Here is a 23,664-nt window from a genome sequence, read left to right on the forward strand (position 1 = left end):
TATGAAGATTTTATTAATATATTGATTATCATAGATATGATTAATAAAATTGTAATATTGTTTATTTGAAAATTGATATAATTTTATATAATTGCATAATTGATTTGTGGTAGCCGTTGTTTAAATTGATGAAAACAAAATAAGACAAGTTCTCAACTGAGGCAGTAAAAGAAGTCGTTCGGAAGAAGAGAAAAAGTTCACGGTGTTTGGAGGATTACTTTCGACGATCAATATCACATGTGCCACATGGTTGGTTATCTGCTTTAAAACTTTTTTTTTCAAAATCCGAGATTTTATTTACACTTATTGCGTTAATGGAATCATAGATTTTATACTTGAAGTTTTTTGTCATCGCTGTTAACATCCGAGCACATGATGACAACTCGCACTTCAGTCTTAGTACACATATTTTCTAAAGGCTGAACAGCGTATTTCGAAGCGCAATACATTGTTATAACAGGAACTGGATTCAATCCAAACAACTGCAGTGAATGCAATATGATCAAATCATTCTTTTGCTGCCATTCTTTGTGCTTCTCCATATGGTCGAACGCCAACAGAGCCGCGAATTACTGCCTTGACATTAAGATCGATCATTTTCTCCCAATAATTAATTATTGTTAAACATACGTTGTTGATAAGGGATGTTACAATCTTTTTTTGTGTATAACTTTTTTTTGGAGGGTGGACAAATGAAAATAACGGGTGGACAAACGTGGACAAACAGTGGACAAACGAATGTAATAATGATATTACCAAGATTCGCATTTACAGATTCCAACTTTACAGAGCTGCTTTGTGAAGTTGGCACCCCTAAATGCGAATATTGGTAAAATCATTATTGCATTCGTTTGTCCACTGTTTGTCCACGTTTGTCCACCCATTATTTTCGTTTGTCCACCCTATGTTTATTATATTTTTCGTAATAGTGTAAAATAATCACTTGGGGGTGTTACAATTTTTTTTTGTGCAGAACTTTTTTTTGGAGGGTGGACCAATGAAAATAACGGTAAACGGATGGACAAACGCGGACAAACAGTGGACAAACGAATGTAATAATAATATTACCAATACTCGCATTTACAGGTTCCAACTTTACAGAGCCATGCTTTGTGAAGTTGACACCTTAAATGCGAATATTTGTAAAATCATTATTGCATTCGTTTGTCCACTGTTTGTCCACGTTTGTCCACCCGTTATTTTCATTTGGCCACCCTCCAAAAAAAAGTTATGCACAAAAAAAGATTGTAACACCCCCAAGTGATTATTTTACACTATTACGAAAAATATAATAAAAATAGGGTGGACAAATGAAAATAATGGGTGGACAATCACGTGCGCGTTGTGGACAAACGATACCCGTACATTATTATGAAAAATTATCACTTGGGGATGTTACAATTTTTTATTGTGTATAACCTTTTTTTGCGAGGTGGACCAAAGAAAATAACGGGTGGACAAACGTGGACAAACAGTGGACAAACGAATGCAATAATGATATTACCAATATTCGCATTTAGGGGTGCCAACTTCACAGAGCGCTACGCGCGCGATTCTTTTTTTTTTGAACGACCATATAATTTTCTCTTACAAAATTTACACCAAAGCATAGTCGATTAAGCTTTAAATTATAATTACATTTCTTTGCGTCTTATTAAATTCGTTATATTCGGAAAATCTTATTGATTTCCGCAATATTTCCGTCTGCCATATTGAATTTAAAAATTTGGAACACGGAATCAAAATCAGCGTTCGCGGTAACCCCCATTTACCTAATTTCGCTGAAATTTTTAAATTTTTATGTATTTCGCAATACTTTTATCCGCCATTTTGGATTTTCCTAATTTTGATCACGGATTCGAAATCAGCGTCCACGTAAGCCCCCTTAATCCAAATTTCGCCGAAATCGGAAAACCTTTAAGATTTTCGCATCTTTTCCGTCCGCCGTATTGGATAAGTCTTTTTTAATTATCATAATTTTTACCATGTTTTTAAAAGAGCGTCCCCGAAAATTCATTGCTACCAAAATTCACCATTTTCGGATTACTTTAACTGCCTCAACGAATAGAGGCTTCAAAAAAGCGTGACACGCCAATTTTAAGATATGATGATAATACAATATATTTTTTATAAAAAAATACGACATAAGGATGAGATATAAAAATAAATGACTATTATGAATATAAACTTAATTGTTACATTTTATTTAATTGATATTTATTAAAAGTAATTATAATTACTCTTTTAATGATGATCTTGTTGGCCACTTTTCTTTTGTATAATGATTTTCCCAGTCTCTACTATTCCACTGACATAGCATTCTCTGTGACAGCAGGTACTTGTAGGTGTTTTCACCTTATTATATAATTGAAATATCAAAGGTTGATTTTTATAGTAGCATATTAGTATTCCAGAGCGTTTAGTACTGTATTTTTTGACGGCTGAAAAGTATTTCTCAACTCGGGGAAACATATGATCTAGGTTTAATCACAAGTTTTTGCCAGTGGTCTTAGAATATATCAATAAAAGCAAATTTCGAGGTTTTTGATCCATTTTTTTGCTCTACATTGAAAATTTGCCTTGGATAGTCCTATTTTTATGTCAGATTCGTATTCAGTGACTCAAAATACACAAGCTGCGTTTCCACCCCAGTACTTTTTTGTAGGCCTGTATTATTGAAAGGATCATATAGACAATATTATACATATATACAATATTATATACATATTATATTTATTACGGCACAGTACATGTATGACAAAATTCATGTATGATGCACTAACATACTAATGATATACATATGTATATTCAAATATATGCACATATCTAAATAAAAATACCTTAAATATGTATATTTTAAATTATACATTAGATGTATAATTTTATATATATTTTAAATTGTACATTAGAACTGTAAAGAATAATGTCAAATTTGACTATTGTTTTAGTATAAAATAAAGACATATTGAGTAGGAGCAGTGGCGAATTTAAATTGACTTTTTTTTGTATTAAATTAGTTTAAATTTGACACTATAGATTTAACAGCATGTGTAACAAATCAGCGAGATCTGTACAATCGGATGAAGATTTTTGTTTTTGATCACACTCACAATCAGAGTAATCAGCAACATTTATGGCGATAAGTAATTTTATTGATTGGTTGCACGAATCCTCTGAAGATTTCGAAGATTCACTCTTTTCTCGTTCTCTTTTACGATGTCTGAGACAGCCTCAGACTATATTGATATCCTGTTGTCATTCGATCATTTTAAAGAGTGCGCAGGAGAATATCATTCCAAAGAACTGCAATATTTCAAGAATTAAAGTATAATGTTACTGATTATATTAAATAATGAGAGAAGATAGGGAAGAAAATATTTGCTTGAATACAATGTGCTTAAGAATGCTAATTATACGATTTTAAAAAAGAGAAAAGAAAATATTACACAATTTTTTAAATTAATTTGATTGTAAAAGAAATACATGTTTAGGCTTAATCGATTTTATAGCGTTGAGGGTTTAATTTTAATTAGTGAAAGTATCACAAAAAATGTTTAAACTGCTTTCTTACCATAAGACATGCGACTGCAATGCCAGCAGCACCTAAAACGGTCGCGTGATGTTGCATGTAGACTTGTGTTGCGTTGATGCAACCCTCCATGTAAGCATTGGAAGGATTTACTGTGTCCGAGCCATGGTTGCACTCGAATCGCTACGAGCAGATCAAACGACCATGAGAAACACGGTTCTTCTCTCGCGAGAAAGCCGATCGGAGGAGTGAAAGTGTGAGAGGTGTAGATCGGGACAGTGAGGACTCGGTCGATTAAGTAATAGCGACCAATTTGACGGTACTCGAGCGAGCGAAATCGATGAGTTGCGTGAAGAATCACTTAGACGCGAATAATTAATCATCTTTAATGTGTTTTTTGAAAAGTCGTCACTGGATACTAAGAAAAATTTCATTTTTTGGAAAAGCTAGAATCTCAACTTTAATTGACTTCGATTAAAGTGAATATTATTAATCCTCAAACGGTACACTGGTGCGAATTGGGATTTTGTGATTTTATTCACTTATTTAACCATGATAATATTCTTCAAAATACTTTCAAAATATACTTTCTTGAGGTAAAATTTCTCAATAAAGCGATTGGTGCAACTCAAATTTAGTTAAATTATTCTTAAGTTATAAAAAAATTGTTATTAAAAAAAGGTAAATGCCAATGTTTTGAAAATTTTGCTAGTGCGAAATCGCACTAGTGTAGTGTGCCATTTAAGGGTTAAACAGTGAAAACATGTTTTACGCTTTATAAACATGATACGTGTTATATTGTGAGATATGTATATACAAATTACTATTATTAAATGCGAATATAATTGACTGACGAACTCTATTTTATGGAGTGACGCAATTGCATTAAAATATAATGTAATATAATTACATTATAGACTATAATATCTATTCAATGTGTATAAGGAAAAATAGGCTATTTTCAAGCTAAGCTAGTTGTTAGTTGCAATATTATAATTTTATACTACGAAGTTGAATAATAATAATTTTTTATATTGAAATATAATTGATTTTTACCCGGCCAGGTGAAATTTCTCGACAGCAGCTATCTGGCACGTTGAGGCCGTAGTTTCCCCAGTCCCTCCAGCTGTTAACGCCGCAACAGTGGAGCTAAAGTCGGGAATTGAATTAGCTTCAGAAAGTCCAAACAATCATTCGATACGAGGAAAATAAAACACGCGCGCTCGGGATTGTGCTTCGAGTTTCATCGTCTGATAAAATTAACTTTTATTTACGTAATACGTGCGCGGTGATATTTACCGTCGTTTGCGTGGTATCCCAGGCGTCACGAATGGATTTACGATGATCGTAAAGCCGAAGTGAACTCTTCATCTCTCTGTCGACCGTACTCAGCAATTTTTCGCGGAAAATGTATCCGAGGACGCCGCCGATGAGCATAGTTACAAATAGCACGAATACGATTATGAAGTACTGAAAAAGAAAAAATAGATTTTATTAATCGTCCAAGTCAACAGCCTTTATCTTAACGAGTTTCAACGACTTGATGAGCTTCAAAAGTATAATAAGATCTCAGCGTTTAATCAATTCAAGATAGAGATTAGATTCGTTCAATCGCACCAAATGATGTGAAAGCTGGAAATCGAGACGCTTATCAGTTGAAAATAGATTTGGTACTTACTGTCAGGAGCATACATTTGACTTCTCGCGATGCACCGACGCATCCGAAGAAGGCGATAAATGCCACGATGATTCCGCCGACCAATAAAACGTAAACTGCACCGGTTAATAAATCGTTTCCCACGAGTTCGCCTATCCATGGTACTTTGTCAACCAAAGCCCAAATGCCCAAACCCGTTACGATAAGTCCACCAATCTGCAGCATAAATCAATAGTAAATTTAATTGCCCTTATCAATGCATAGGGGACAAAATATTATATAAACATACGAAATACATTATCTATTTTACTATTTATTTTATTAATAAAAAGTTGGCCCGTCTCTCTCTCTTTCTCTCTCATTTGTTTTAACATTCTATCTTAGAATGATCACTCAATGCTTGAGTTACCAATGAAATGTTGTATTATTCTTTTAGTGGAATATCTTTTAATTATTATACAAATAATATTGGAAGAGAAAATTTACTTCTCACTATTTTTCAAAATTTTTTTCTATTATCTGAATTCGACATTTTTCCTGGCCAATGCAATCGTCTGATTTAAATATTATTTGTAGTTTTGAAGAGTAGAGTGAGAAACAAATTTTCTCTTTCAATATTTTTTACGTCATTAGATGTTCTACTAGAAGAATATGATATAATATTACACTGCGTGCAATTGCTACATTATTCAAGCACATACGACTCTATTTCAACAAGGATAGAATCTGTATTAAAGACAAATGATAGGCTAATGTTTTTATTAATAAAACAAGTATAAATAGTAGGTATATCTTCTAAATGTTCACATTATTTTGTTTATCTCTTGTTTGTCTCTCATCTTCAACAAAGTCGTTTGAGATTAGAACTTACGAAGATGATGAAGTTCGTGAAGAACAGGGAATATTTCATAAAACGTCCGCAGCCATCCATTTCCGTGCCGTATCCCATTCCCTCTTATCTGCGAAACTCTGTTAACAGATAAATAAAAATTGTTGATAAAAATAATATTAAAATGTAAGAATATTAAAAAAAACAGAAGCGCTGTAGCTTGCAAATATTTTCAGTTTTTCGTTAACAGTTAATAACATAATTGTAGAATATATTTCGTATAACGAAATAAGAATTTGAATCACGTTTCACTAAAATAAATGGCTCTTTTTTTCCATTAATTGTAAAGCAGAATTTTATAGTTTTACGTCTTATTTTAATTTATCTTTCTATCTTTGCCTTCATCTGTTATATTATTTTGTCCCTTTTTCTTACGTTCTAAATGTAATGACCTTGACAGGCCTGACGATCACGAGTTTCAACGAATGTAATTAGACAATTTTTTTTACAACGGTCACGTACGTCGCTCTTAATTATGTAATATGTCTCTGTGTGACATCAGACTTATGTTTGGCCCAGTTTGAAATACCTTAGCTATCCACCATAGTCTTGACCATATCTATAAGCGCAATAATCTCATCATGGTTATTGAAGACTCGCAAGATAAAATTCATGTAACGCGATAAAAGCGGATTTCTTAATTGCACAATTCGTGTATGAAGCAAACTTATTTTATTTAATTAATTAAACAGACACAAATAAGCAAAGAAGTATCCATATTCAGTCAAAGCAGGCTATAATAATCTAATAATATTTTTATGTAAATTTGTACAATTTCCAAAATTTTAGCAAATTATAAATTTTTAAATTTTACACAAAAATACATATTGATTCAACATATAGATTAGGCATTAAATCCTGCTTTGACCGAATATGATCTTCTACAACACTTATTTGTATTGAATATTTCTCGGTAAATTTTCATTCTTTATTATTTAATGAACAAATTAATTTATTGATAAATTTTAGAAAAGTATATTACTCATATTACAATTTAGTACACAAATTATTCATTTTACTGTTTATTTAATTACATTTCTCACAAATTAGGCTAAAATTTCATTTCATTAAATAATATTAAGTAGTCTTTTTCTAATTTCTCGCGCAATAATTTATACGCAGTAGAGTCCGCGGGCGTCGTAATAACTACTAATGAGAATAATGAGTCGAGAGGCAGAATAGGTGTTCGTGATCAATGTAAATTTTTACGGCTCGGAAAGCAGAGTCGGCGACTTCCTGTTTTGAAAATACTGCGCACTACATGGCTCAATTGCATGCTATTGTTTGTCGAATGCGTAACAGCATTCCGCGGCGATCTTTTATCCCCGTAAATCGTCGAATCGAGAGGAAACGTACATGTTTTCACATAACGAAATCCTGTTTCTGGAGAACACGTTCACCTGTTCGGACGTGCACGTTGCACTTTACGCGGGGTCTACGATCAATGACGCAATGCGGCCGCAAAGAATGGCTTTGCGCGCGCGTTGATTGCTATCACTTCGTGTAATATCGCATACCGCGCCCACATAAGGTTGCGTGTTTTGTAACGCGTTATACGGACCTCGGTCACGCATCGGTATACCGCCTCGAAAACACGAGTTACCGAGAGACCGAGAGAGAAAGTGGCTTCTCTGCCTGAGCATTAAGTAATCCACGGTCAAAGCAAAGCGTTAAAAAATGATGCGACGATCATGATCGCACTTGCAATCTTCATATCTCGCAATCGACGCGGTCGAGCTTCCTCCATCTTATCTTGTGAAAGACTTAGGTCACTTTTCTTAATGTTAATCGCGCGCGTTTGATTACTCTTCACTTCCACGAAGAAATGAAGAGGATAGATTAGATATATGATTCAGCAAAGCTAGCCAGCTGCGTAAGTTCAACATTTACAGTATAACTAAAACGTGATGGTTCAACGAAGAAATTAGATTTTTAAGCAATTATTAGTGTACTAATTTAACTAATTCTTTGCTACAATGGCAATTGTTAATGTTTTCTTCATTACAGCATCAAAATACACGCCATCACGTTAACAGGTTTTCTTAAAAATTTTGATCTACACATTGGATTTATTTTAATTTTCATAGAAAGTTATCTTTGTTGTATTAACAAATTTGCTATACTATTATAATAAATATATAATTACTTATAATCGCTAATTTTCTTCAGCTATACAATTTTACTACTTTAACAAAGAAAACCGACTATCCGCGTACATCACGGCTACAAATTTGCTGAATCAATGGAGTTTTTCATTGTTTTAACAAATCTTTTTTTTTTTCGTGAATCTCCCTATTCATTCGGCTTTCCTTTGTGTAAATTGAATTTTTGACCATCAATCTCACGGCGCGGTATTGCGTCACTTCTAAAACAATCATCATAGAAAAGACGAGAAAGTTTGTGAAAAAAATGGCGTTAATCAGTCTCTAAATCAAAAAAGTTTTCCAGCCACTTCGATATCGAGTGATCTATCAAAGATACGAGAAGCGATAAAAGGTGACTCAGTACCTTTGGAATATTGTGCGCGCAAAGGCTACGTGCCTATGAAATGAGTTTGCATCTGGCGCCACGGAATTATAAGAACTCTGCTGAATTAGTCTTAGGAAAACTGCACGCCTACGATGACGCTCATTAATAAATCATTCGATCTCGGCAAAGTAGTACGTACGCGAGCTCTTCAATTAAAATCTTCTTACATCATCAGTTAAAATCGCGTCGTAGTTATTCAACAGAATGCTAACACATGTTGCTTGCTCTATTACGCTACATATCGAGCAATATCATCTTTTTCTCAAAGCGGCAGACATTTGTTTATTTATTAATCGAAATTGTCGGTGGGATTTATTGAAAGTACTAATTATAAAGGAGAAATAGAGTAATTTGCAAAAATATTAAATAGAAAACGATCAATAATTTGCAAATATGGTTGTGTTAGAATAACATATTAACTTTTTATTTCTTTTAAGAAAATATACAAAAATAAAAACGTTTCAACTAACACAATCTTCTTCAGTTAAAAAATTTCTAATAAGAAAAAAGCTTAAAATAGCTTATAATTCCGTTAACAATTATCATACCGCAATTAAAAAGAAAACAGATTCTTAAAATTGAAACTTTGCTCTATCGAATGATATAATTACAATGAAAATTTTGCAACAAATATTGAGGAAGGGTCTTTTTACGTATATGTGTAAAAGGACCTTTTCCCCAATCCAATATTATTATAACATTTAAAAAACATTATTTTTAACAATTAAATAAACCGTTTTTACAGACGTTTTTTTTAGTGAAAAAATAATGAATAGACCCATTATTTTTTACGTTTTTAGAAAGCCTTTTAAATGATTTTAGAAAAGTTTTTTGGAAACGTTTTAAACATTAAAAGAATGTTCTTCAATCAAATGTTATAAAAACGTTTGTAAACATTTTTTTCAAATCTTTAGAAAATATTGCAAGAAAAGATTACAAAGAAATAAACGTCAAATTATAAAAATTCTTTTACTAATAACAAATTCATTACTTGATGGCATTTAATTACATTTAATTATATTCTTTATGTTACATCTGCATTTTAATTATTGATATAATCTTAATAATCATTCTTTTTTATGCGAATTATATTATTTTCTTCTGATTCTTGAATTACTTAGTATTTTGTACAATAATTCACATGAATTAAATGGGTCAGCTTTGGAGAATAAGGATGCCTTTTCACAGTGACGCTCATTTTCAGCGTTAAAGAGTACATAATGCTACAAATGCGAACGCTTTGAAGTATTCTGATATTGTTAATTGATAGTTAACATTTTTTCTTCTAATTGATCAATCAAACAATTTAAAGCATTCGCAGTGAGACTTTGACCGCACTTAAAATAGAATATATGACAAAATTGCTAAACAATGAAAATGCATAAAAAGACTGCAACCTAAGGTATGTGTAGCTTTCACAAAAAATCTTAAACCGAATTGAATAAATTCGAATTAAGTAACTCCCAGTGTCAGATCCTATAACGTCAAAATTGAAACTAGGTAGTAAGCTGTCATTATTTTGACGTCAATAGTTAGTCATATTGAATTATTGACGTCATGCTAGTTATTTAAGATGTAACAATTGCGTCATTTATTATATATATGTATCTATCTTACGACGTATTACAATGCCACACTTGTTAATGAATGGATGACCAATCGAATTAAGACGTATTAGTAAAAGTTATTAGTGATGAATTAATAATGTCATTCATTTATACGAGTAATAACACGAAAATAACAAAGTATTTTTTGATGTCGGTTTAGGATATTATGTGGTTGTGACAAATCCACGTTACTTCGCACTGTTTTGACGTCACCTTAAACGTTGGATTCATCAGATTAGTCATACGAAGACTAATTAATGACGTCAAATAGATGACGTCTTCCGAAGAAGCACATAAAAGTCAATAAAAAATTAAAAAGGCTTTATTTTTTTATTAATTAATATCAATAAATTAACCAAATTTTGTAACTAAAAATTATCATTTTAACTTTTATGATTTTAAAATGAGATTATTTTGACTTTTTCTTGACTTGGTGTGTTCCATATGTTATTATCATATCTAGGTACATAAACAGCACTGACACTATTTTTCAACGTCTCAGAAATGGCATTTTTGAACGCACGACATTTCATTGTAATCGCAGACGATTCCACGGCCGTTGATTCCGTGTTGAAGAAACGAAAAGACGTACTTATGTAAGTCTATTCTCTTAAATTATTTTCAGAATCCCGTCGATGTTTGATGATTATAATCACGTCTTTCCCGCGCGCGAAAAGGCGCAGCATCCGCACGTTACAATCGCGCGTTTATCCGCGTGATGCGAGCAAGCAGAACGTTTCTTTTTCTTCGTGCTAAAAATAAACGCGCACACCTGTGAACAATCTTGTTCATCGATGGTTCGAGAAGAAACGACGTGAACGGGAGAAGAAATTCCGAGGTGGAAGTCGGAGCCTGAGGTGCGGCCCTTCAATGAATCGAAAGTTAAATCTCAGCCCGAGGTCATAGCAGCTTTATTCCTTCAGATAATATTTCCAGTACTTTCAGGTAGCACGATCCCTATTTAGTTACTAATCCATTTTGTGATCATCGTTGATCCGTGTTTCCTCTCCACAAGCTAACATGTCACGTACAATTGGAGCGCATTTCAAGGTGTATCGTTGTTTTTGCGATTTACAATAAGCGTCCTGTCATCACATAAATTCACGGTAGTTTTCATAAGCACCGACATAATATGTCGAGGGGAGGAGGGGGGGAATCGATAATACCGGTCTGCGACCGCATAACGATCTCCGTGTGGAGTCTAGCGTGATATTTTGAAATCACGTGGAAACTCGTCAAGTGATTTCAATGCGCGAAGTGATTTATGCGGAACGAAACATCGCGCGCTTTCCCGCGAGATTCTTCGTCTCGTTGATTAGACACATTTCAAGATGTTTAATACTTAATCAAATCGTATTTGAAATATCCAACTGACAAAGAAGCCTTTCTAAAAAAGGTGAAGCATTATACAAATACCAAATAACTCTTGTGAAAAAAGATAATAATTTTATAATTAATGCGGAAAGCATTTTTTTGGAATATTTAGGGATAATAATGTAATATTTAGGGATAATAATGTAATAGAAATAAGGATTTATTAACATACTTCGGAATCTATAATGTAAAAAGTCCAAAAGTTTCTAGAACTGCAGACATACTCGTATAAAAAGTGACAAAATGAAACACACACACACACACACAATTATATATTTTTATTATTCAATAAATTACCCTTTATTTATCACTTTCTTTAAAAGAATTACTTAAGTTTTTCTATATTATTAAAAAAATATTCTAAATTTTTATTCTTACAATAGTTTTAACTGAAGAACTTATTTCATCATACTGATAAATTTTTTGTACGAAAATAATTCATAAGATTGAATTTGTGTCGAAAGATAATTTATTTAATGATAAAGAAATAAGCTCCTCAGTGTTAAATCAATTTTAAGAACAAAAATTCAGAATATTTTTTTAGCACAGAAAAATTAATTCATCATTTAAAAAACGTATTGAAATAAAGGATGTGTGATTATAACAGAATATTTCTAAAAAATAAAACGTGATTCTTTTATCTCATCATCTTTTTTTATGAGTCAGAAATTTGTTAATTTTATTACGCGCTGCTATATAATTGAAAATTTATATTTCGATAAAAAAACATCAAGTAGAAGGTTCTTCTTCATTATTATAATTATTTGTCTTTTAAACAAACTCCAAACAAATTAACGGAAGTTTAAAAGTGTTTTTCTTAAAATTTAATTATACAATGATAAAACGTGTCAAGAAGGAACAAGATAATTCAATTATCTTGAATTGAACTGCAAATTTCATAAGTCAACAATAATCGAAACTAGCTTCTTATTTTCGCTTTGATACAAAATAATACGAAGACTACTTGAGGACATTAACGCGTTGAAACTTGGCAGTAAACTCGCAATTACTGGCGCAGTCAGCAACTTTCTCATTTATTAGTCATCGAGTTAGGTGTAAATTAAATTAACACATTAATTAAGAAAGTTTCCATTGTTCTCGTCTTTGGCCACTTTACAGATTGATATTATTTGACAAACGTGGGCGTAAGTTGATTCACATACATTTCCTCAATGAACTAAATGACATCTAATTACACTTCCTTTCTAATTCACGTTTTTAGCATAATGTTATGTGTATAACGGTTAAAACCGTCTTAAAATCGAGTTAAGTAAGCTTAACTTAAGTTATTTGAAAAAAGTTACAAGTTCTGCGTATGTTTATCGGCAACTTTATTTATACCGATATTAATACCAATTTTAAAGATTAAGTATTTACCGAAGAAGAGTTCTTGGAAAAAGAAAAAAGTTTCCTATTGAGAGGTAAAAAATTGTCAAGCAAAAAGTGGAACTGATATGATTCATATCATATTTAATAACCGCGCGTCGAATGGCAGTTTGTCGATGAATCACTGCGACGCAACTTCGGCGTCTTTGCTCCGAACTTCCTTGTCTCTCTATGCGCAGCAGAGCGTTCTCGTGAGAACCACGCGGATACCCTCTAATGCCGATTGATTGCTTAAACATCTTTACTCACGCTGGTCCCTTTCTCTTCAGCCGGCGGCAGTGTCGCGGGAAATGAAAAAACAAACGATTCCTTTCTCCCGCTTGGGGAAAGTTTTCTCCGCCTCGTAGGAAAACACTGAAACGCGATGAGTTGCTTGTGTTTCGGGAAAAATATATATAGAGCTCGCGATGTCGAATCTGATGTCTCGTTACCGATGAGGGAATTCGGCAACGAGGCACCGAGTTAGACGCGCACGTTTTCTGACCGAGTCGGAGTGAAACTGAAACCAACTGAAACGTCTGAAACGTTAAGACTGAGTGAACTTCTGCCTCGCTCGTACTCTCTCTTTCGATCTCCGTCCTTCTGTTTCCCTCCTATTTCCCTCCTGTTTCTCCCTTCCCCTACCTGTTTTCGCAGTAGAACCTCGATAGGCTCGATATATCGTATTTCTCTCTCTGTTCCTCTCTCTTCTCTTCTCTCTTTTTTCATGGAGTCATCGCTTACTATACCGCACATTGCACGTTGCGTGTTGTACGCGTTCCTATCATCGTGATCTAACTATAGTACATTTTGTATACGAGCCGGTGTGTACGAGAAAAACACGATGGGGGCCAATGAAAGTGGAGAACCATTGGCACATATACGCTGGTAACGTACACAGTTTGATGTATGTATGCACGACGATCCATACATACGCATATACTATGGAATACGGAGAACCGCTTCTCGGGATCCCCTGCTCTACAAGACCCTACTTTCGGTTGGGAATGGAATGTAATATCCAAACCGTTGCCTACAGAGAAGGCTCGATCTATTGATTTAATGTTACCTCGGTAATTAATACAAAACATTCACGATTTTTGTTGTTCAAATGAATGCGGTGCAACACTTTCGTTATGCGGAATTTCAATCGTCACGCCGAGGTTCCTTTTACTTGATATTATAATTAACATGTCAAACAATTAAATATAGAAAATAAATCTTTTTTTTTTAATGTTTCTATACATATTCTCTAAATTCTTCAGAGTACCTCAATTTAAAGAAAAGAAATTGAGCTAGTCTTAAAAAAGAGTGACTTAGTGATTCTTACACATACTTTAACATTTTTAGAATTTAATATTGATGATTTTACTATTTAAAAAATTGTATATAAATGTTATAATTAATTACTTAACGCAGCTATTTTTTCAAAGAAAAGAAATGTGCAAGACACTCAATCGTATATGTATTAAGGATTAATTATTATTCTAATTATTATTTTCTCTCTCTATAATATCACAAAATAATTCTAATAAATTAATTACCTAAATGGATTACTTTAAAGGAACTGTTCTTAATCTTAGCTTGCTAGATAAATGCCTTATTTATCATCTTCTTTATCATCTCATTAAACGAGACAGATAGAAAAAGAATAGATGCTAGAGCAACCAATCACTAGGCAGAACTCTGTTCTTTGTTTTCTCTATGTCTCGCTCAACAACACAATGAAGAAGGGGAAACGTTTAGCTCGTAAGCTAATAGCGTTTTCTCTTGGCTGCACCAGTGTAGGGTGATTGCACTAGTTCATCTTTTTCCCTTTTCCCTTCTCCTGGAGAGAAAAGGAAGAAAGATGAACTAGTGCAAAAGTTCAGCTGAGAGTTGCACTGGTGCAGCCAAGAGAAAACGCTATAAGTTTGGACCGGCTTGGTGTGTGTGCGTTCAAATTAAACGAAAGAGAGAAAAAGAATCAAATGTAAATTATTCTTTTTGAATTTATATAATTTGTTGTTTTTTTAAATCAATTATTAAATATATATATAAATATATATACTTTTTATGACGTCTTATAAGTTAGCGGAACAAAGTAAACAGAATCGATTTTAACTAACATTTTTATTTGTTGCTTATTTGTTGCTAACAAGTTACCAAAGAAAAAAATGTGTTGCTCTATTAGTTTTTTTTTTTTTTAATATTGTTTCGCTAACTTAATCTTCCTTTAACGGAATATTATTTACAAAAAAGCTATATAGAGCAATAAATTTTTTTCTTTAGCTACTTGTTAACAATAAATGAGCATCAAATAAAAATGTTAGTTAAAATCAATTCTGCTCACTTTGTTCCGGTAACTTAAAAGATGTCTTTTTTTATGTATCCACATTTTTATATTTTTATAGATGTTTACAATATCGTAGAATTTTGTATGAATTATCGAAAATATGTAGCATTAAACCACAAAATGGTATGTAACTCAATGTAGGTCGTAATTTACATATATCACAAATCATGCATATCCGTCATCTTCAAAATTAGTACGCATTTAAGAGCAGTAACTTCAAAGTTTGTTTAGCGACTGCTCCACCCAAGTAATAATCGTTGATTCTAATTGAAGCAATTATTATTCAATGTTTCCAAAGGTTTTAGTCAATCCACCGTAATATCCTAATTTCCACATTATTTTTTCAAACTCGTAACATAAATAACCAAATTATTTTTAGACATATTTGACTTGAAAAAAAAGAATTAATTATATCCATAGAAAATATCTTAAATTATCTTAAAAATATTTTTAATATGTCAAAACATAAAAAGCTAATAATAATAATTTTAAAACATAATTTTATATATACATATATATATATATATATATATATAGAAAGAGAGAGAGAGAGAGAGAGAGAGAAAATCATATATATTTAATATTTTAATTTATTAAAACACACACACGCACATAAATATAAATCTTATAATATAAACTTTAAAGATTTATAATTAAAGTATATATAGGAAGTCCGGGCAAAACGGATGTGTTAAGGTTTGGAAAGAAAAATGACACAATTAAAATTAAGATCAGAAATCTTTTTTATTCTTATAACTCTATTAATGAAATCAACTTTGAGAAATAAAATAGAATTAAATTAAAAAATTTGTACATTTAAATTTTTTTAGCCAAAACGTATAAGAAAAGAGGAACCGAGAAGAAAAGAGAATCTTTGTCCTCTTCCCAAAGCGGATGGATTACTCGAATAATGAGAATGAAATTTTAAAAATCAAAATTAATTGGCAATCGTGACAAAAGTATAACTGCTAAATCCTCTAAACATATATAATTATTATTTGAAGGTCGTTATGTAATTAAAAAAGAAATTGCTGTGCACAAACAAATCATCATACTGCATTGTGGAAAAAGAACAAAAGAGATATAAACAAATTTGTACCTTTTGTTCACTTGAAAAATTATCTCTCCGACTTCCCGGTATTTTCAGTGCAATTACATATACTAGGTAAAGTGGACCATCTGCTTTATTCCACACATCCACTTTGCCTAAAGAACCTACTTGGTGCAAATTTGGAAATATTAGAATAAGTTTAAGCAATAAGTGAAAAATTTTAATGTCAAAGACACTTAAAGATAGAGAATTCCTATAAAAAAAATGTACACTGGTAGATAAATAATTACTGCTAACAATTAAGCTAAGTACCTCCCTTAACAAAAATCGCAAGAAAACACAATTTGCTGTATTTCTTTATCAAACATAACGAGCGCAATTATATGTTGTTTCGCACTTTAATGGCGTCATCGGCCGGTCATTCCTTCAACAGTTAGAGAGACTCATAGCATCATATCAGATAAATAAACATACGTTCGCTTTGCCCGGACTTCCCCCATATATATATTTTTTTTCTTATGAATAAATTACATAACAAATAACGGTATGACGAAGCAAACGCATCACGTTGAGCACGAAAAGACTTAGGAGCTAATTACACTAAAGTTACTTTGATTTTAAGCGAGGTTTAAAAATTCTCTCTGTCGTTCTTTTGGCTTGAAAACGAGACAGAAAGAGTTTTAAGTCTCGTTTAAAAGTCAAAGTAACATTGATATAACCGGGTCTGAAAGCATATAAAAGACTTATCTTTAAAATAATGAAAAAGAAAAGGGCTATGAGCCAAAAGTGTCTCGTTATATGACTTTGTACTTATCTTTAAATTTACGTAACATAAATAAACAGTTGTACTAAAATTTGTAGACATTTACTAAATATACTACATAAGTACATGGATAAAAAATATAGTAGAAGAATATATCTAGCAATTTTTTTTAATTCTCAAAAATAGATTACATTTTCACGATCTATTTGACTAGGATATTCCCTTGAGTTTATTATATCACTCATTATGATCATTCTTTATTTATACGCTGCTTATGTTTTTTTTATCAGATATTGTAAGTCTACTGTTTAAAATCTATACTGTAAGAAAAAATTGGCTACTGCAACAATAATTTAAATGGTAAAATATGGCATAGCATTTTCAATTGATTGCAGCAGCTAATTTTGGTTGCGTTAGTCTATCGAAAAATGCTATGCCATATTCAGCCAATTTTTTCTTTCAGTGTACAAAATTGGAACTTACACTTCACCGCACCGGTTGCATTTATACGAATTAGAAACTTGATAATCCCTATCCTAATGAAAAATTTATACCTGCATACGTCTTAAATCCAGGAAAAAAAGTTATGATTTATGCGTTACATTTGTAAAAGATAGAAAGTTAAGGCAAAGCATATAGTAAGAAGTGTAAATTAATCCTTAAATATTAGAAACTTACCACTTTCACCGCAACAAATATTATTCATATATTGTATTCTTATATTTTTTTTTATTAAAATCACAAACAAATAAAATATAAGAAATATTTTATACATATAGTTATTATTACTTATTATTAATTTATTGTTAATTTTATTCTTCACTTATACCTATTAGACCGCGAGGAAAAAATGAAGTTCGGTGGGAGTTTAAAAATTATGCGGTCAACTTTGCACATCACTCACCTACACCTGTTGCTCTCGATTGCACCTTCCGTACGCATTTTACACTATACGTTTCACAGCTGTACTCGTATTATAATGTAAATGAATAAACGTTATATATAAATTTAAATCAATGATAATTTTCTATGAAATGTAATACAATATTGTTATTCTATATTATTGATTGTTCTGCACAATAAGTGATTTCTATACGTGAATTTTATGAAATAACCGATCAATATGTGGACACTAATGATTTTATTAAATATTAAATTATATTTACTAATTAAACACTTTATGATACCGTTTGATTTAATTAATCTCCAATCCACGACGTGAGATTCGAAAAGTTCCAAGTGATGTCAACTTCATCTTGATATAACGTGAATCAAATTAGCATTCAATATAATTGATATAATTAATACAATTGATAGTCAATAAAATCGATTATTTTATCATTAGAATGGACTATGCAATAAATTTTAGGACGACAAATCTCGTGAAACATACTCTATTTCTGATTTAATTTTTATATAATTATTACTGTTATATTGTTCTCATACTTTTATTTTTTTCATTGATTTAAATAACAATGAAAAAATTAGTTTAATATTAAAGTATCATTTCAAAATTAATTTAATTTAGTTAATTATTTTAAGTTAATTTGAATTAAAAATGAAAACGAAGAATTAATAATTTAAACCGAAGCGCCATTGGCGCGCTGTACGGTTTGTCATTTTTTACGACTACGTCTATGGTCGAACGCACGCTGGCACGCTGCTTCGAGTATGCAAGATGGCGACCAGTGTTTTCAGGTTGAATAGGTGCGGTTCTTTCCTTTGAGCGATCGTATATCGTAATCACCGCATCAGTGCGCGACTTTTTTTTTATCGCGTTAATACACCGTGCCTGCGAGAAACGGTCTCAGTAGAAACTCAAAAGTGCTCGAACTCCGAGTCGTCACACTCGAGGAAAACTAGAATCTTCTTGGTCTGTCGCACTTTCGAAACGCGTGTTAACTGTCAAATGTTTATATTCGTACGATCGCGTTGAAAACTCAGAATAGCACGTAATAACATTTCACAGTAGCGATGTCAGTTTTATGAGACACGATTCTATATTTGCCGAACAAAGAGAGTGAGTTGAGCGTAGACATGGAGAGCTTGGAGGCATTGGGATGGTAAGTAGTAGGGTGTACTACTCCACTTTCTTGTTGATGTTTCACAGGGAAAAGAATTGGCTGCATTGTATTGTATTTGTTGGAAGTTTTCTTTGCTGAGATGAGACTATACCTCTAGATGTAGAAGTATTATCTAATCACCGTAAGGAAAGTTTCTAATAATTGCGATATTAACATTTTGTCGAACGCGGTCATTTATTCTATTCCTTTTCCATGATTGTTTAAAGTCTGTCCAATATTTACAATCCTTTATCTATGTTGATGGCTTCTCTGTTTATTAGGTATTTATCTGATCATGGTTATAATTCGGCAACCGATTCGGGTAATGTTATGGACATACAGAAAATAGTAAAACGACTGTTAGATGTATGTATTGATTCTTTGAACCTTTATAGTGTTGATTATTTGAGACATTTAAATGAACCAGAAAAAAATAAATTATTTATAGCTTGACTTAAGAGAGATTGGAAGTGGAAATGGAGATATTAATCAGGGCAATATTGTGTTGCAAATACAAAAGATACGTAATGTAGCTGCACCCAAAGGTAATGAAGAATCAAGAGCAGCTCCAAGAATGTTAAAATTATCGTTGACAGATGGAAAAAATAATTTTCAAGCTTTAGAAGTTGAACATATATCAACTTTAAGGTAAATGTATTTAGATTCTTTTATAGTAAATTTGGTCATTTGTACTATGTTAAATTAGTCCATACTACAAGTTGCTATGTATAAAATTAGCGAAGTTAAATGTAAAAGCATATAAGTACATGTATATTTTAAACAATTATGCTATTTAATAATATTGTCACGTTATTTAACAGGATATAATAGGTACAAATATTATTCATTATCAGAGTTAATTATATTGTGTCACTACACTTAGATACTTTATATAAAATCACCCTTAATATATACTTCAGTATAATATCAGTGATTGAATATTAACCCTTATTTACTCATGTTACAATCATTCTTACAATTATTTCTTCTAATCATCTTTTTTATATGTGGTAGCTTAAACACACCACCTGGTACAAAGATACTGATAAAGACAGGAACCTTACCTATGTCACATGGACTTCTTTTGCTGATACCATCGCATTTGATTTATGTGCTTGGGGGAAAAGTTGTTAATTTAGTGGAAAAATGGGAATTAAATAAGGTAATTCTCATTTTATTTAATGAGAGATATTAATATTTATTATAATAATACTTAATTCTATTTAATGAATATATTATATGAGAGACGCTTTTGTTATAGAAATTAGCTTTGCATACTCGAGTAAGATCTACTGAAGAAGGTGGACCACCACCATGGATACCATTTGGTAAAAAAATCGTAAAAGTATCGGAGCAAGATAAGAACTTTAAAGCTCTGGCAGAAAAAGAAAAACCTAGCAAAGAGAATACTGAATTTGAAACTCAGCGCAAGGATGCTATAGCAGAAGCTGCCAAGCAAGGCAATAAGAAAGTATTTGGTGGTGGAAATAAACAGGTTTGATTTGTTTTTTTTACATTTTTCCATTAAATTAAATGTTTGCATCCTTGTCTAAATATTTAATTTATGTGCGCTTTCCGCAGTTATTGGATCATAGTGTACAAAAAATTGTGGATCGTGGATTTACCATAGAGCAGGCAGAATATGCTTTGAGAGTTAATAGAAATAACGTAGATAAAGCTTTAAGAAGCCTGCAAAAGATCGACACTAAACATAAGTAAAAGAATTAATTTTTATATTTTTCCTATTTTTCTTTACTCAAACTATATATTCAATTATTATTTAATTGCATTCTTATTACAGTAGTGCCAAAGAATCTCGAGAACCGCGAGAGCCACGTGGTAAACGGGATAAGAAATCCGACGAGAGTAAACCTAGCAGTGGAAAAATATCTCTATTCGACTTTCTCGAGGATAAGTTACCTATGCAACCCGAAAGTGTCGAAACAACTAATTTATCACAAAGTAATTACATGCAAAATAATGAAAGTAATCAGGATCGTTACGAATCGAGGGGTACTGAAGCACAAAGTGGAAGAGGTGGACGGTACATAACTATCTTATTAAATGGAGTTTTATAATAATTAATAACGTATTGTACTTCTAATATTGATTTTTTTTTAACAGGAATCAAAAAGGTGGTCGCGGTTATCAACCACCTCCGAGATATTCAGAGGAACACAGAAATAGTAAAAAGACAAATAATAGTAATTCCACCGTGTATTCGCAATATAACGGTGTTAATCACGTACCGCAGAATAAACCACCGCGGTTTCAACGTAATCAGGAACCTCAGTATCAGTACCAACACGACGGAGGTAGAGAAGCGTATCAGAAGTCTTCTCAGCCGAATGATTACAGAAATACGTTTGCTCAGTCGCGCACAAGTAACGCAAACGTCGATAGTGGTAACGATAACTATAATAGAATCCACGCTGAGTTACAAGGAAAGAATCTCGGTAGTAACAGAAACTATAATCACCTCGAGCCCGAGGCCAAAAATAGGCATTCTTATGATGCTTCTTATAATAGGCATAATCGAGCTCAACAAAATGGAACGTCTAAAGTATATTCATCTAATACAACTGAACAGAATTTTAAGAGTCAATCTAGACATCAGTTGAATAGTAACGTTGGGAATAAGATGTCCATGAATCCTAACGTGCAAAGAAACGAGAACAATTATGGTAATCCTAATATCACCAGTACATGGGTATGGCAAGTAGGTGACAAGTGTATGGCTAAATATTGGGAAGATAATAGAGTATGTATTATATATCTTTTTATATATGAAATCTATTTTATATTAAAATTGTGAATTGGAAATGTGGATTTCTAAAATGCTTATGCCATTTATTTTTTAAACTTTTCGAAATTTTCAATCAATTTTATATAATTAAATTTTATTATAATACATAGGTCGGTTAGAATCGAACTAAGAATCTGTTAACTATAAGACGATTGGTCTTACTCATTGTCAGAATCATATGTCGTTCTATCTTTTTCTTGTACTTTGCACATAATTTAATTATATTTGTATGATACTTACAGTACTATAATGCCGAAGTTACTGGTGTTTCCGAGAGAACTTGCGTAGTGCAATTTAAGGGATTTGAAAATTATGAAGAAGTACTCCAGGTCGATTGTATACCAATAACAGACGATGTATGTAAAATAGTACAAAGTAAAATTACGATTACAATGGTCGCTAATAATATTCCTTGTCAATAATTTTAGATTCAAGATCATATTCCGGAAACGAGACGACAAGATCAGCGTTCTAACAATCGACAGCGTTACGATCAGAGTCACAATCATATAAATGGTGAGTAACAAAGTTTGTATCTTAATATTAAATTTTGTATTATTTGTATTTTTCATAGTTTATACATGAAACATTGCAGTCAATATAATTTAATTAAAAATGATGATTGCAGCAGGTATGGAATTTCGACGAGGCGGAAGCGGTGCCGTTGGCGGAAATAAAGGGTATAATAAGAAACGAGGTCAGCAGCGAAGTACACAACCAATTTATCAACCACCAGCGCAAAGAAGCTACAATTCTCTGCCAATTAATAATCAAAATAATACTCAACATAATTCTTTTCTTTAATGTAACTCTAGTCTCGCATCTTTAGTAAAAAAAAAAAGTAAATTCAGATCTTGCTAAGTATTGAGGCAATGCATTCGCTACTGAGGATTGATCTAACAGGTTGCCACACTAACGAAGATTTTAGATACTGTTTATATTAACCGTTGCTAGGCGGCGAGCTGGGTGCCACATTTAAGTTCTGTTGCTGAATTGAATACGCAATAACTTAATACGAAGTAAGTTTTTCACGAAAAGGAGGAATTAGGAGGCTCTTATTGTAAAATATCGACTGTGTTCTCGAAATATTATATTATTTATATTGTAGAAAAATTGATTCTTACTACACACAAAACACACACACACATACACAAAACAGGGCAATGTCTGTACCTCGTCCACTTTAGCTGTAATACAGTGTAATAAAATCTTGCTCGTTTTATTTTTCTGTACCCACAAACAATCATTAGGCCTGTTCTTGTTCTCTGCACTGTCTGAACTGGTGCAGACAGTGCAGGCAAAAAGAACAAGCCTATAGAGAGAGAGAGAGAGAGAGAGAGAGAGAGAGAGAGAGAGAGAGGTGTTTTTCGAAAATCTCAGAAAGTGTAAAGCCTTGAATCATACGAGTCAATTAGTATTATCTTTCATGATATTTTTCGAAAATGTAACCATAAGCTAAATTGATTTTGCACTATTTTGAATATTATTTGGTACAATACTCGATAAATTAAACTTAAATAATTTGTTATAAATTAGAATTAAGCTTGATATTAAATCTTACCTAAAATAAATTGCTGATATACAAATTCAAAATTTATGATAAAAAATTTAAATACATTAATTTAATATTAGCAAATATAATTTCGCAAAATTATTCAAAATTAAAAAATTGTTTGCACATTTACATATTCTAATA

General features: G+C 32.0%; 2 protein-coding genes across 3 annotated transcripts; one reads left to right on the forward strand and one right to left on the reverse strand.

Annotated features, from left to right (window-relative positions):
• Positions 1–2,972: 2,972 nt before the first annotated feature.
• Positions 2,973–13,542, reverse strand: Tsp74F (Tetraspanin 74F). The gene is made up of 7 exons (XM_018542351.1): positions 13,221–13,542; positions 6,058–6,155; positions 5,208–5,402; positions 4,829–4,999; positions 4,586–4,678; positions 3,572–3,712; positions 2,973–3,303 (listed from the first exon to the last, which is right to left on the reverse strand). Exons 2-7 carry the CDS (start codon positions 6,133–6,135, stop codon positions 3,256–3,258), a joined length of 726 nt encoding a protein of 241 aa, XP_018397853.1. The 5' UTR covers positions 6,136–6,155; positions 13,221–13,542; the 3' UTR covers positions 2,973–3,255.
• A 5,243-nt stretch (positions 13,543–18,785) lies between these two features.
• On the forward strand, positions 18,786–23,152 carry Tdrd3 (Tudor domain containing 3). Of its 2 annotated transcripts, none has more exons than XM_018542313.1 (11): positions 18,786–19,162; positions 19,444–19,528; positions 19,611–19,810; positions 20,177–20,324; positions 20,424–20,657; positions 20,744–20,877; positions 20,964–21,206; positions 21,287–21,923; positions 22,211–22,324; positions 22,397–22,484; positions 22,597–23,152. In XM_018542313.1, the coding sequence occupies exons 1-11, from the start codon at positions 19,137–19,139 to the stop codon at positions 22,770–22,772; spliced, it is 2,085 nt and encodes a 694-aa protein (XP_018397815.1). In that variant the 5' UTR covers positions 18,786–19,136; the 3' UTR covers positions 22,773–23,152. The 2 variants fall into 2 exon arrangements, with proteins under 2 accessions (XP_018397815.1, XP_018397816.1); XM_018542314.1 differs by having other exon boundaries at positions 22,600–23,152.
• The last annotated feature ends 512 nt before the right edge of the window (positions 23,153–23,664 follow it).

The sequence above is a fragment of the Cyphomyrmex costatus genome, unplaced genomic scaffold (genome assembly GCF_001594065.2).
Source record: "Cyphomyrmex costatus isolate MS0001 unplaced genomic scaffold, Ccosl1.0 scaffold33, whole genome shotgun sequence".
NCBI lineage: Eukaryota > Metazoa > Arthropoda > Insecta > Hymenoptera > Formicidae > Cyphomyrmex > Cyphomyrmex costatus.